The sequence below is a fragment of the Rhinopithecus bieti genome, unplaced genomic scaffold (assembly GCF_001698545.2).
Source record: "Rhinopithecus bieti isolate Rb0 unplaced genomic scaffold, ASM169854v2 scaffold_66246, whole genome shotgun sequence".
NCBI lineage: Eukaryota > Metazoa > Chordata > Mammalia > Primates > Cercopithecidae > Rhinopithecus > Rhinopithecus bieti.
Window position 1 is genome coordinate 394,906 of NW_016826110.1, and position 15,653 is coordinate 410,558.

At 38.1% G+C, this 15,653-nt stretch overlaps 1 protein-coding gene across 1 annotated transcript in view; it reads left to right on the top strand.

Moving 5' to 3' along the window:
• Nucleotides 1-25: 25 nt before the first annotated feature.
• AADAT (aminoadipate aminotransferase) overlaps nt 26-15,653 on the top strand; it is a 29,806-nt gene continuing 14,178 nt past the window's right edge. Inside the window, exons 1-4 of the mRNA XM_017863294.1 lie at nt 26-404; nt 1,460-1,628; nt 2,723-2,855; nt 12,094-12,168. Of these exons, the coding sequence (XP_017718783.1) occupies nt 338-404; nt 1,460-1,628; nt 2,723-2,855; nt 12,094-12,168 (444 nt within the window). The 5' untranslated portion in view covers nt 26-337. The remainder of the gene's footprint in view (nt 405-1,459; nt 1,629-2,722; nt 2,856-12,093; nt 12,169-15,653) is intronic.

The window sequence follows — 15,653 nt, forward strand, 5'->3', positions numbered from 1 at the left end:
GCCACGGCGCGGGGCGGGAGGGGGCGCGGCGAGGCCCGCGGCGGGGCAAAACTGGCGTGGGCCCTGGCGGCCGCCGGAGCGCGTGCGGCGTGGACTTTGCCAGGCTCGCCACCAGCCCCAGACCCGTTTAGGACCCGGAGATCGAACGCAGCGTCCAGCCGGGGAGTTTCGGCGGCGTTCTCCGGGCACTGCGCGCGGGAAGCCAGACGCAGCGGGGGGACAGCTCGCGTTGGCGTTGCCAGAGTGAGGAAGTTAGCAGGCAGGACTTGACGAGGCTCTTTGGTTTTTCTAGTCCTCAGCCACTGAAGAGGAAGCTTGATGCTTGGCTGTCAGAGACATGAATTACGCACGGTTCATCACGGCAGCGAGCGCAGCCAGAAACCCTTCTCCCATCCGGAGCGCGAGTGAGAAACGGGGCGACCATCACTCCTTTGGGGTGGGACATTCCTCTCACAGCCTCTAAGGAGGGTTCCCTAGCAAGCCACCGCTTGGTTACATCCATGCATACCCCTGTGCACGCTCGCGTTGAGCCATACTCTGCGTGCAGAAATGAAATAGGCAGAGCCTTTGTTCTCAAAGAACTCGGGCTGAAACGGAAGGCGGGTATTTCTGCTGGAGCAGAGTCCGAGCAGCTGTAGAGAGGCGCAGACTGCTGAGGGTCACGGCCTTGGAAGGGAGGGGGCGTGCTAACGAGAAAGGCTCTTCCTGGGAAGCTGAGAAGGGGCAGGCACAGCGTGCAGATGGGTGTGCAGTGGAGAGGGCCAGGTAAATGGGAGAGGTAGGGGTGGGCCATGAAGCTCACAGACAGGTCGGGGCTAAGTGGAGGAGGGCTTCTGCTGTTGTGGCCCTTTGCTGTCTTCCTGATCCCTCTGCCTTCTCTTTGGTTACCTTCATTTAGTCCCTCCACAGGTGAGGCAGCCCAGAAAAAGTTATTCTGTATGTTTATTTTAGACTAGCGTTTGTCTTACTCCATTCAGGCTGCTATAACAAATACCACAAACTAGGTAATTTATAAACAATAGAATTATTTCTCACAGTTCTGGAAGCTAGGAAGTCTAAGATCAATGTGCCAGCAGATTCTGTATCTGGTGAGAGCCCTTCCTTATAGACAGAGGCTTCTTGCTGCATCCTCACGTAGTAGAAGGGGGAACCTGTGTCCTCACATTGCAGAAGGGCCAAGGGCATTCCCTCAGCCTTCTTTTATAAGTGCACCAATCCCATTCAGGAGGGTGGATCCCTCCTGACCTAATCACCTCTAGAGACCCCACCTCTTAAAACCATCACATTAGTATTAAGTTCCGAGTATGAATGTGGGGGGAACACCAACATTTAGACCCTAGCACATTCGATCACTAGAAATTGTTACACTTTATAGTTTTATTGATTATAATGCATGCTTAACTATCTGCTTATAACAATCTTCAGTGAAATTGTTTCTTCTCTTCCATGTGTATTGTAGCTGAAATATCTAGCAGAGGACCAAAATCGATGATCTCGTTGGCTGGTGGCTTACCGAATCCAAACATGTTTCCTTTTAAGACTGCTGTAATCACTGTAGAAAATGGAAAGACCATCGAATTTGGAGAAGAGATGATGAAGAGAGCACTTCAGTATTCTCCGAGTGCTGGGTAAGTATCAATACTTAACATAATTTTATTGGCTCATTTTCATGAGAAATATTCTAAGGCCCATTGATAAAGAATATTAAAGAAATATTCTAAGGCCCATTCATAAACATTCTAAGGCCATTGACTCATTTGGTCATGCAGTGACCAAATACTCACTTGATCACTGAATACTAACCAAGTGAGTATTCAATAGCTAGGAAGGTCTGGGGAAAGGTTTTCAAAGATAATTAAGAGCAGAAAGGATATTGAATGCTGAACACTCCTCAGTGATTGCTTCTCAATTGCAAATGACCAAGAAGGCTTCTAGAAGGAAATACCATTAGAGCTGAGTCCAAAAAAATGAGAAGATATCCAGGTGAAAAAAACATATCAGGAGAAATGAAGAAATGGAAGATCCAGGAGGCAGCAACTTTAAGTCCCCAGGCAAATTTTTAATAATTATATTCCCTTTCTAAACAAGCAGCCATGCAAATACATTGCCCTCATGGGTTCAAATGCCTTTAATTTCTTAAAGGCAAGCTGAAACATATCTGACGACTTTCTTTAGCTGGTCTTCTTCCAGTGATAAAGCATAATTTATGGAGAATCTATAAATTATACTTTATTAAAACCTTCTTTGTTCTTTGATTGAAAAGTATATTGAAATATGTTATTCATGTATACATGTATTAGTTATATAATATGTTAAATATACATAGTCTTATTCGAACATTCCGTAATACAAACAGCTTATTGAGCCTGAACTTCTAGATAGCCATAGAACTCTTCCTAGAGAGAACAAAGAATCGATTATGCAATGATTACTCTAAAGACTTCAGGTTTGGAATAAGAAAGATGTAGATTCAAATCTCAGCTCATTGATTACATAATTGACTTTATGAAAATTTCTGGCTGATTGACTTATGGGAATTTCCTAATCTCTAAGTCTACTGCCTATCTTTTAAATAGGAATATTAATACTGGCAAAAAGCATTTGAGGGTTTTTTAATTAAGTGTACAAAGTGCTTGGTAAAGCTGTCATTTATTATTTCCTGTCTACTACTATTACTATGATTTTTACTACTATGAATTTAAAAATACATTTTATGCTTTAGAATTCCAGAGCTTTTGTCCTGGCTAAAACAGTTACAAATAAAATTGCATAATCCTCCTACTGTCCATTACCCACCCAGTCAAGGACAAATGGACCTATGTGTCACATCTGGCAGCCAACAAGGTCTTTGTAAGGTAAGACTGAAAGGAAAACTCAGCCAAAATGGGGAATTGGAAGCATTCATTTCTCTAGTCATCTCTCAACCACAGAGAATCATATTTTATGGATTACTGGTAGTCTTTCTTGTCTTCACCTAGAATTATAAACAGGCAACTAAAAGACAAGTCATAGGATGCGGGTGGGAGCAGTTGTGGCCGTGGATGGCCTAGGGTGGGTAGGGGATGTTGACTGTAAGCAAAAGCCAGGTGGAAATATTGTAGGTTGATCTATCAATCTTTCCCCTTCGTTTTCCTCATTGTGAACACAAGGACTTTGAAAAATTATCTGTTCTTAACATCATTTGCTAGCCTAATCTGTTAAATACAGAGCATGTGGTCAATTATCCAGACCTATTAACCATTAAAGCAGGATTCCCACTAAGGGAGTACTCAACTCCTACCAACAGCTTAGTGAACACTGCTTAATTTCATCTGGCTCAAAAATTCAAGTTACATTTGATTTCTGCCTATAGTTAGGAAATTTCAATATGATTTTTAAATTTTTTAGAGGGCATACCTTCATATTCCTGAGATAAAAATATTTATATTCCTTTGCATATCTGTCTATGGAATCTCTGTGCTTGCCACTGCTTGTATCTTGTCCCCCTCTTGGTGCATTTCTCTAGATCTATTTATATGTCTGTATCTCTGACTTCTTACATGGATTGGTTCTCTCTCTCCCTCTCCTCGTGGCATTAGTTAGTCCATCTTCTTCCCTTCTGGGTTCCAGGAACTCCACAGATGTAAACACCACTGGTTAGTTGTCGCAATAAAGAGACCACATCTGTGGTCCTCAGTTTAATCTGTTATTTTCTTTTCTTTTTTCTTTTTGATTTTTTTTTTTTTTTTTTTTTTTTTTTTTTTTTTTTTTTGAGACAGGGTCTCACCCTGTCATGCAGACTGGAGTGCGGTGGCGCAATCACGGCTCACTGTAGTCTCGACATCCCTGGGCTCCAACAACTCTTCCACCTTAGCCTCCCAAGTAGCTGGGACTGCAGGTGCACACCAATATGCCTAGCTAATTTTTATATTATTTTGCCATGTTAGACAGGCTGGTCTTGATCTTGTGGGCTCAAGCAATCTGCCCACCTTGGCCTCCCAAAGTGCTGGTATATTTTCTCCTTTGTTTTCCATGGATAAGAGGATTCTCTATATTCATTCTCAGATCTAGATTAATCTCTGACTCCCATTTATCTTTATCTGAAACCAGAGTATTTTCTTTTTCATGGAAATATGAAAACTGTAATCTGGTTTGCTTTAATGAATTTTAATTAAATTATTGTTATGAAATAATGAGTTACAGTAGTGAAAACATTTTTTAAAGTTTTACAAATTAAAAAAACTTACCATTTTTGTATATAATTAGGAAAAGTAAAAGAATTAGTGTTTGAGTCTTTGCTTGAAGAGAAACATTTGTGGTTGTATAAAATGATATAAGAGTATTTTTCAATGAAATTCTTTCCTCAAGAAAGGGTGCTGTGGACTTTTTCTTCCAGAAAGTTGCTCAAGACAGTTTCTTCTTTATCCATCACAGCACCAGTTATACAAAGAAGGAAGACAGCACAGATGGCTAAATACGTCAGTAACTTACTACTTACAGACATGCTTATTACAGGGGCACTAATATGTATCTGGTTTAATATTTCTTCCACGTTGTTCTCCAGGATTCATGTTATTTTAGGCTCCTGTGTTTCTCTCTCATCTTTTAAACAATGCTCCCAGATGATAAACAGCCTTCCCTTCTAATTTAATATATTTGAAATTTGTATGTCCCCTAACTGATGTGGAAAATATATTTACAGTTGACCATTGAACAACACAGGGATTTAAGGGCAATGACTCCATGCAGTTGAAAATCTGCATATAACTTTTGACTCCTCTAAAACATAACTACTAATAGCCTACTCTTGACCAGAAGCCTTACTGATAATATAGTCAGTTACCACATACTCTGTATTTTATATGTATTATATACTATATTTTTACAGTAAAGTAAACTAGAGAAAATAAAATGGTATTAAGAAAGTCACGAGCAAGAGAAAATATATTTACCATTAAGTGGAAGTGGATCATCATATAGGTCTTCATCCTCATCTTCATGTTGATTAGGCTGAGGAGAAGGAGGAAGAGGAGGGGTTGGTCTTGCTGTCTCAGGGGAGGCAGAGGCAAAAGAAACTGTGCATATAAGTGAACCTGTGCAGTTCAAATCCATGTTGTTCAAGGATCAACGCTAATTAGGTTTTCCTTTGATCTGTTAATATGTGCATGCCACCCAAGTGATTCCTTTGGTCCTAGGATGTCTTGTAAAGCTTAAGTCAATTAGAAACTTTTCAGAGGAGGATACTGTTTGTCATAAGATGCCAAAAGCTCATAAGGAAAAGATAAACTGAACATCACAGGCCAATTGGGAAACAAAAGTCAAGTCTTCTATCTCAATTGATAATGGCTCTACTGTTTGTGGTGAGATGTGGGTTGATAAAATGATAGGAAAAAGGACTCAAACTGGGGATTGTGAAACATCACATGTTAAGAAGCAATTATTCTGTGACTTATGTATGATTTAGTCATAATAGACCCCTTTGATTTAGGCTGGAAAAATCTATTGCCTGGCTCTAGTGATTGTAGTCGAAATCATATTATCCACATAATTTCCAAAGATTTGTCAAACTTTCTATTGACCTAGAAATATCCTTTAACACTGTTGATCTCCCTATCCATTTTATTTTTTAAAATTAATTTTTAATTTTTTCTATTGCCATAAAATATATATATAAAATTTGCTATCCTTGCCATTTTTAAGTATACAGTTCAGTGGTAATAAGTACATTTATATTTATTTTTTCTTTCACCCTATCTCCCCCATGTCCTTTCCATCCTCTGGTAACCACCAATCTACTCTCTATCCTTATGAGATCCACTGTTTTAGCTCGCACAGGTGAGGGAGAACATGCAATATTTGTGTTTCTGTACTTGGCTTATTTCACTTAACATAATGACCTCCAGTTCTATCCACGTTGCTGCAAATGACAGGATTTTTTTTTTTTTTTTTTTTGAGACGGTGTCTCGCTCTGTCACCCAGGCTGGAGTGCTGTGGCCGGATCTCAGCTCACTGCAAGCTCCGCCTCCCGGGTTCACGCCATTCTCCTGCCTCAGCCTCCCGGGTAGCTGGGACTACAGGCGCCGCCACGTCGCCCGGCTAGTTTTTTGTAGTTTTAGTAGAGATGGGGTTTCACCGTGTTAGCCAGGATGGTCTCGATCTCCTGACCTCGTGATCCGCCCGTCTCGGCCTCCCAAAGTGCTGGGATTACAGGCTTGAGCCACCGCGCCTGGCCTAAATGACAGGATTTTATTCCTTTTTTATGGTTGAATAATATTCCATTGTGTGTAGACCACATTTTCCTTATCCATTCATCAACTGATGGACACTTAGGTTGGTTCCATATTTTGGCTATTGTGAATAAGTGCCATAATAAACATGGAGGTGCAGATACTGCTTTGATATATTGATATTTTTGTTTTGGATATATACTCAGCAGTGGGATTGCAGGATTATATGGTAGTTCTATTTTCAGTTTTTTGAGGAACCTCTGTACTGTTCTCCATAGTGGCTGTACCAATTTACATTCCCATCAAAGTGTACAAGGGTTCCCCTTTCTCTACCCTCATCAGCATCTGTTATTACTTGTCTTTTTGAAGCTAGCCATTTTGACTGTGATGAGGTAATATCTCATTGTGGTTTTGATTTGCATTTCTGATTGCATTAGTAATATTAAACTTTTTAAATGCCTTTTGGGCATTTTTATGTCTTCTTTTAGAAATGTCTGTTAAGATCTTTTGCCCATTTTTTAATGGGATTATTTGGGGGTTTTGCTATTGAGTTGTTAATCCCTTGTCAGATGGGTGGTTTGCAAATATTTTCTCCTATCCTGTAGGTTGTTCTAGTTCCTTGAAGTGCATTATTAGGTTGTTAATTTGAAGTCTTTCTACTTTCTTGATACAGGCATTTATTGCTATAAACTTTCCTCTTACTACTGCTTTTGCTGTATTCCACAAATTTTAGTATATTGCATTTCCATTTTCATTTTTCTTAGTAAAACTTTTAATTTCCTGCTTAATTTTTCATTGACCCATTCAGGAGCACGTTGTTTAATTTTCATGTGTTTGCATATTTTATAAAGCTCCTCTTGTTATTGATTTCTAGTTTTATTATTGTGGTCAGAAAAGATATTTGATAAGTTTTTTTTTTTTTTTTTGTTCAAACTTGTTTTATAGCCTGAGGTATGGTCTGTTCTGCAGACTCTTCATTGTGCTGATGAGAAGAATGTATATGCTGCAGCAGTTGGTTGAATATTTTTGTAAATGTCTATTAGGTCTGTTAGATCTAGTGTGTAGTTTTACCTCACTGTTTCTTTATGTTGATTTTCTGTCTGGATAATCTGTTTGTTACTGAGAGTGAAGTGTTAAAGTCTCCTACTATTATTGTATTGCATTCTGTCTCTCCCTTTATATTTATTAATACTTGCTTTGTATACTTGGGAGGTATGGTGTTGGGTGCATATATATTTATAATTGTTATATTATCTTGCCGAATTGACCCCTTTATCATTATATAGTGACCTTCTTTGTTTCTTTTTACAATCTTAGATTTGTAGTCTATTTTACGTAAGTGTAGCTACACCTACTCTTTTTAGGTTTCTAATTCCACGGAATATGTTTTTCCACCTCCTCACTTTCAGACTGTGTGTCTTTATAGGTGAGGTAGGTTTCTTGTAGGCTGCATATGATTGGGTCTTGTTTCTTTATCCGCTCAGCCACTCTCTGCCTTTTAATTGGAGAATGGAAACCATTTACATTCAGTGTTATTATTGATACATTAGGACTTACTACTGGCATTTTGCTGCTTGTGTTCTGGTTGTTTTGAGACTCCTCTCTTCTTTTCTTCCTTTCTTACTATCTTCCTTTGTGGTTAAGTGATTTTCTCTGGTACTATTATGAAATATGTTGCTCTTTATTTTAGTGAATCAATTATAAGTTTTGTACTGTGGTTACCATGAGGCTTACAAAAAAAAATTATTGATATAAAAAGTTATTTTAAAGAGGTAACAACTTATCTTGGATCAACTTATCTTATGTTGGAGAAGCAAACAAATGCAAAAAACACACACAAAAAAATCCTCTATTCTTTAACCCCATTCCCCGCACATTTTGACTTTGAGATATCTCAATTTACGTATTACGTATCTTAACAGGTTGCTGTAGCTATTAATGTTTTTGATCGATTTGTCATTTGGGCTTCATATGAGAATTATGAGTGGATCACACACCATAATTACAATCATAGAGTATTCTGGGTTTGTCCACATACTTAATTTTACCAGTGGGATTTTTACCTTGAAAAGTTTTCTTTTGCACATTAGTACTTTTTTATTTCAAGTTGAAGAATTCCCTTTAGCATTTTTCATACGATCTGGTGATGGTAAATTCTCTCAGCTTTAGTTTGTCTGAGAAAGACTTTATCTCTCCATCATATTTGAAGGATAATTTTGCTGGATACAGTATTCTTGGATGATTGCTTCTCAGCCTTCTGGCTAAGATCAAGTGTACGATATTCTTGGATGGGCCAGGAATGGTAGCTCACACCTGTAATCCCAGTACTTTGGGAGGCTGAGATGGGAAAATTGCTTGAGTCCAGGAGGTCAAGACCAGCCTGGTTAACATAGCAAGGCCCCATTTCAATCAATCGATCAATTAAAATAAACCAATGTTCTTAGACAGCAGCTTTTTTCTTTGGGCACATTGAAAATGCCATATCTCTTCTTCCTGGCCTGTACGGTTTCCATTGAGACGTCTGTTGCGAGACAAATTAGAGCTCATATGTATATTATTTTCTTCTTTTGTCTTGTTGCTTTTCATATCTTCTGTTTGTCCTTAGCCTCTGAGAGTTTGATTCTTATATGCTTTGAGGTAGTTTTATTTGGATTGAATCTGTGTGATGTTCTCAGACCTTCTTTTGTGGCCTGGATATTTATCTGTCTCAAGTTTTAGAAACTTTTTCTGTTATTATTTCTCTAAATAAGCTTTGTACTCCTTGCTTTTGCTCACCTTCCTCTTGCAGACCAATGATTCTTAGATTTAGTCTTTTGGGGTAATTTTCTATATTTTGTAGGCATTCTTTGTTCTTTTTTCTTTTTTCCCCAACTGTATTTTCACATAGCCAATCTTCAAGCTTACTGATTCTTCCTTCTGCTGGGTCCGTTTTGATTTTGAGAGCCTCTAATGAGTTCCTCAGTTCAACAATTCTGAGTTCAGTATTTCTCAGTTCCAAAATTTCTGGGGCATTTTATTTTTATTATTTCAATCTCTTTGTTAAATGTCTCTGATAAATTTCTGAATTGCTGTTCTGACTTATCTTGAAGATCACTGAGTTTTCTTTTCTGGTTTTTTTTTTTTTTTTTTTTTTTTTTTTTTGAGACGGAGTCTCGCTCTGTCGCCCAGGCTGGAGTGCAGTGGTGTGATGTCGGCTCACTGCAAGTGCTGCTTGCCAGGTTCACACCATTCTCCTGCCTCAGCCTCCCAAGTAGCTGGAACTACAGGTACCCACCACTATGCCCAGCTAATTTTTTGTATTTTTAGTAGAGATGGGGTTTCACCGTGTTAGCCAGGATGGTCTTGATCTCTTAACCTCATGATCCACCTGCCTTGGCCTCCCAAAGTCCTGGGATTACAGGTGTGCGCCACCACGCCGGCCCTGAGTTTTCTTAAAACTGCTATTTTGAATTTTTGGTCAAAGAGCTTACAAATTGCTGTCTTGTTAGGATCAGTCACCGGATTGATGCTCTCTCATTTTGGGGAGGTCATGGTTTCCTGTTTGCTATTGTTTCTTGTAGGTATACATCTGTTTTTTTGCATTGAAGGATTAGTTATTTATTCTAGTTTTTTGTTTGTTTTGTCCGGCTTGCTTTGCTTTTTATTGGATATATTTGCTTAGTAAATCTCTGTTGCTGGGTCACTGCTTCCTTGTTGGCATCTTCGTAGGTAGCACCTTAAGCCCAGGTTTAGTAAATAATTCGAGAATAGCCTGTCCCAAATCAGGGAGGTCCCAAAGGATTTATTCCATTGGCATGAGATGACTAGCAAAATAATTATACCCAGGAACCTCTGGAGCATTCCTCCTGCAGTGTGGTGCTGCTGAACAATCACTCTGATTTGGCATGCCCTTTTTGCTGAGTTACAGTGCAGAGTTTCCAGGGCTTGGGATTGTAGTCCTGCCTCCCCATTTTGTCTCTGCCTTTCCTCAGGGATGTTTTTTGCTCCAGTCAATCATGATGCTTCCCGAGGGTTAAGGCAAGGACAGGACTCCTGCCAGGGAACCAAAGATGGTGGGGAAACTCTTGGCCACCTCAATCTCCCTTTTTCTAGTGTAGAAGCCATGAGTTAGGGGGAGATTTTCCATGTGCTTGGTGCCAGGCAGAATTGGGAGGAGGAGTATCCTAGATGCAGAAGTATGTTTTTCTTACCATCTGCTCAGAGTTTTTTCACTTCTCTATAGTCCTAGGAACTGACTCATCCTCATATTTGAGTTCTGGGTTGTTTCTGGTGAAAATTTTAGCACTGTATATTTGTTAGTGGTTTTGTGGGCGGGAATGAAGCCAACTTGCTTCTACACCACCATTTTGGAACTGGAAGTCTCCCCCGCCCTTTTGGAAACACTGTCCTCCTCCAGCTCTCTCAGTAGCATGTTGTGTGGTTCTCCTCCAGCCCACTTGCCCTGCCTTCCTTGCAGTGTCCTCCTCTACCCAGTCATTATTTATTGGAGTTCCCTGTAGCTCCATCCTTGAACATCTCTCCTTAGTCTATGTACTTTTCCTGGGTATCTCCATTTACATTCACATGATCAACCATATGCCAGTAACTTCCAAGCTCCTTCCAAATCCATTTGTCCATCTATCCATCTGACATCATCACAGGATGTTTCAAAGGCATCTCACACTAAAACAAATCATTCTCTCACTCAGATATGGATGGCTTTTTGGTTTTGCGTTTCAGTGAGTAGCACCACCCCCACCATCTATCTAGTTCCATAACCAAATACCTAGGCATCATTCTTGACACCTCCTCTTCCTCATTTCCCTATTGTCCATAATCATGTTCCATTACTTTTCATTTCCTAATACCTCTCAGTTCTTCTCTACAATTCCACTGTCACCACTCTAATTTAAGATGACCCTTATCTGTTTCCAGGACTGTGGCAGTAACTTCCCAAACAATCCTAAAAACTTTCCAAACTTTCCACATGTATTCTCACCCTTCTTTTATTCTTTCATCTCACCCTTCTTTTATTCTTTCATACTGCAGCCAGATTGATCTTTTCAAGATGAGTATCTGATCATGCGACTCTCCCTCCCCACTCTCTTCTTAAAATCCTTGCTTCCCTCCCTTGGCTCAAATGCCTACATGGTTGGTCTCTGCCCACTTCTGTCTGATCTCACACCACTCTTTTCTCTACCTTCTGCCTCAAGACACATAATTATTTTGGCTTTTCAAATGTAACTATTGTCACCCCCTACACCAACTCATCACTTCCTCCAGGATGCCTTCCCTGAGTTCCCTCAATGCCTAGGTCTTCCTACAATGAGCTCTTATGTCATTGTGCATCTGTACTTAATATCACTTACCACTGTTTTTAATTGCACATTTATTGGGTAGTTATTTAATTGGTGTCTAGCTTTCCCAGTGGACCAGTAGCTCCATGAGAGTAAGAACCATGTCATTTTGCTTGCTATTTTATCTCTGACACTTTACACAGGCCTGGCTTATAGTAAACATTTAATAGATTTTCAAAGAAGCAATGAAAGGAATAAATGAATGTTAGGAGCCAAACCTCTGTTCACCTTACTCTGGAACAGGAGTTGGCAAACTATGGTTTGAGAGCCAAATCCAGCCCTTCATCAAATTTTGTAAATAAAGTTTTATTGGAATGCAGTCACACCCATTCATTTATATATTGTCTATGGCTGCTTTTTCACTATAGATGCAGAGTAGTTGCAACAGAAATACTATGATCCTCAAAATGTTTACTGTTTGGCCCTTTATAAACAATTTGCTAATTCTTACTCTAGAATCATGTGAGCTCAAACTAAAAAATGGGCTTCTGAGCATGGAAACAGTACTAACCTATGCTGACTAACAAGCTAACCTATGCTTCTTTTGTTAGGTGTTTGAAATGATCATTAACCCTGGAGATAATGTCCTCCTAGATGAACCTGCTTATTCAGGAACTCTTCAAAGTGTGAGTATACATTTTTACAAAAGGCAACTCTGTTGTAGTAAATAAGAAGAAAACTTATAATAAACGTTTTATAACTTTATAATAATAAAGTCAATATCTTATTAACTTTAGAATAATCTATACACAGAAAAATGAAGTAGCATCTTTTATCCATAAGCAGGATAATCTTAAATGATATATACAAAATATGTTAAATGTACCCTCTTCTTTATACATTTCTTTTTAAAAATCCAAGTGTATAGGCATTAAAATTAGGTTATTCAAAATCATGTCCAATTCTCTTAATATTTCACTTTAAATGTAACTTAAATTATAAAAATTTATTTTTATTACTATCTTATTACCATATGCATAAGTACAACCATGTTATATGTCAGTTTAGTATACTAATATGGTATAATTAGGACTTTCCACTCCAAAGTTAGATCCGTGGAACTGTGATATACAGAATGAGGAAGCTGATGATCTGACTCTGCTCTGCACTGGTCAGAGCACATTGCTGAGAATTAGGTTTGTTTGGGGCAGTCTACTTTAAGAAAGAAATGTCCACAACTGGAGCATATTCAGAGAAAGATAGTCAGAGTAAATAGGGAATTGGAAACCATACCATATGATGGATGTTGTAGGAACTGGAGCTATTTTCCCCAGAAAGAAAAGACTCAAGAGAGGCATGAAAACTGTCCTCAAATGCATAGAAGTTAGTCATGTAACAAAAGAATTAGATTTATTTGTACATGACCTTAGGTTAATAGAACTGGAACCACAGGGAAACAATTTCAGCTCTATATAAGAACATGCTAACTGTTGGCCTTACTGGACTTCATAAGAGGTTATAACATTGCCCATCACTGTAGGTGCTCAGTTACTTTTGACTGCCACCTAACACAAATACGGCAAACATAATTCTAGCTTAGAGTAGGGGAATTGAGATGACCTTTATGCTCTGTTGATTCCAACTTCATGGATTCTCTTATTTTTTTTAATTTTATATTATTTTTATGAAAATCAACATATAAATATTATAAAACAATTCCATTTGTAATAGCATCCAAAAGAATAAAATACCTAGGAATGAATCTAACAAAGGAGGTGGAAGACTTGTACATTAAAAACTGAAAAATTTTGCTGAAAGAAATTAAGCAAAACTCTAATAAATGGAAAGACTTCCACTGTTCATAGAATGTAAGACTTACTATTGTTAAGATATTAATACTACCCTAAGCAATTTACAGATTCAATACAATCCCTATCGATATGCCAACAGCCTTTTTTGCAGAAATAGAAAAGCCAATCCTTAAATTGATGTGAGTTTAAAGGACCTAAATAGCCAAAATAATCTTGAAAAAGAACAAATTTGGAAGACCCTCACTTCCCAATTTCAAAACTGCAAAGCTACAGTAATCAAACAATGTGGTACTGGCATAAAGATAGTCATATAGACCAATAGAATAGAACTGAGCATCCAGAAATAAACCCACAAATCCAGTTGATTTCAGTAAGGGTGCCAAGATCATTCAGTGGGGGAAAGGGTAGTCTCTTCAACTGTGGTGCTGGGACAACTGGATTTCCACATGCATATGAAAGAACTTGGACCCTTACCTCACACCATATGAAAATTTAATTCAAAATGGATCAAAGACATAAATATAAGCGCTAAAACTACTGACACTTAGGAGAAAAATAAGGCCAAATTTTTATGACCTTAGATTTGGTGGATTTTTTAGATATGACCAAAAATATGAACAACCACCACCACCACAAAAATAGATAAATTGGACTTGAAGATTTAAACGTGGTTGTGTATCAAAGGACATTATGAAAAAAGTGAAAAAAGAGTCTATACAATGGGAGAAAATATTTATAATAATATATCTGATAAAGCTTTAATATCCAGAACATATAAAGAACTCCTACAACTCAACAACAGAAAGATAACCCAATTTAAAAATGGACAAAGGACTTAAATAGACATTAGTCTGAAGAACATGTGCAAAAGACCAATAAGCACATATAAAGATGCTCAGCATCATTAGTGATTAGAGAAATGCAAAGCAACATAAATCAACATATGAAAGCTGCAAGTTCCATGATCGTGTAGTGGTTAGTACTCTGCAATGTGTGACAGCTGTACCTACAGTCTGATTATTTGGCAAGACTCAGGCTTGGGGAAAAAAATATTTTTAGGTAGAGAAATGCAAATCAAAACTACTGTGAGATACTACCTCACACATACCAGGATGGCTATTATTTAAAAAAAAAAATAGTGAATATGTGAAGAAACTGGGTTCATTCATTGCTGGTGGAAATGTAAAATGGTATGGCCACCGTGGAAAAGTTTGTCAGTTCCTCAGAAAATTAAAATAGAATTACCGTGTGACCCACAGTTCCACTCATGGGTATATACCCAGAAAGAATTGAAAACTGGGACTCAAACAGATACTTGTATACAAATGTTCATTGCAATATTATTTACAATAGCCAAAAGGTAGAAGCAACTCAAGTGTCCATCAGTGGATGAATGGATAAATAAAATGTGTTATATACATACAATGGAGTATTATTCAGCCATAAGAAGGAACACAGATCTGTTACATGTTACAATATGGATGAACCTTGAAAGCATTTTAACTTTAAGAAGCCAAACACAAAAGGACAAATATTGTATTATTCCAATTATATGAAACATCTAGAATAGACAAATTAATAGAGATAGAAAGTAAATGGGTGGTTACCAGTGGCTGGGAAGAGTAGAGAATGGAGAGTTATTGATTAATAGGTACAGAGTCTCTATTTGGGGTGAGGAAAAAGTTTTGGAAATAGACAGAGGTGATGGATGCACACATTGTGAATGTAATTAATGCCACTGAATTGTACTCCTAAAAATAGTTAAAATGAACTAGACAAGGTGGCTCACGCCTGTAATCCCAGCACTTTGGGAAGCCGAGGCTGAAGGATTACTTGAGGTCAGGAGTTCGAGACCATACTGGGCAACATAGCAAAGCACATGTCTACAGAGTTTTTTTGTTTGTTTAATTAGCCAGGCAGAAAGCAGAGGTGGAAGGATCACTTGAGCCCAAGAGCATGGTATTACAGGGAGCCATAATTGCACCACTGCACTTCAGCCCAGGCAACAAAGTGAGACCTTGTTGCTTAAAAAAAAAAATTGTCGCTTAAAAAAAAAAAAAAAAAAAAGGTTTAAAATGGAAAAAATTTTACCACAATAAAAAAACTAAAAAAAAATAATTACTTTTTCTTAATGATTGGATACTCACAATTTACTTTCCTAAACTCCTAAGATTTAAGATTACATAATGCCTGTGAATGTAAAACCAGCGTCTACCTACAAAGCGCGCATATACACAGATGTTTTCACATACCCAAACAGAAAAACAGAAGCTGTATGCCAAACTTTGAGGAAGTATGCTAATAAGCAGTATGCGTTTATTGTATGGCGCAGTATTGATTTGCTTTATTCATGGTAGATG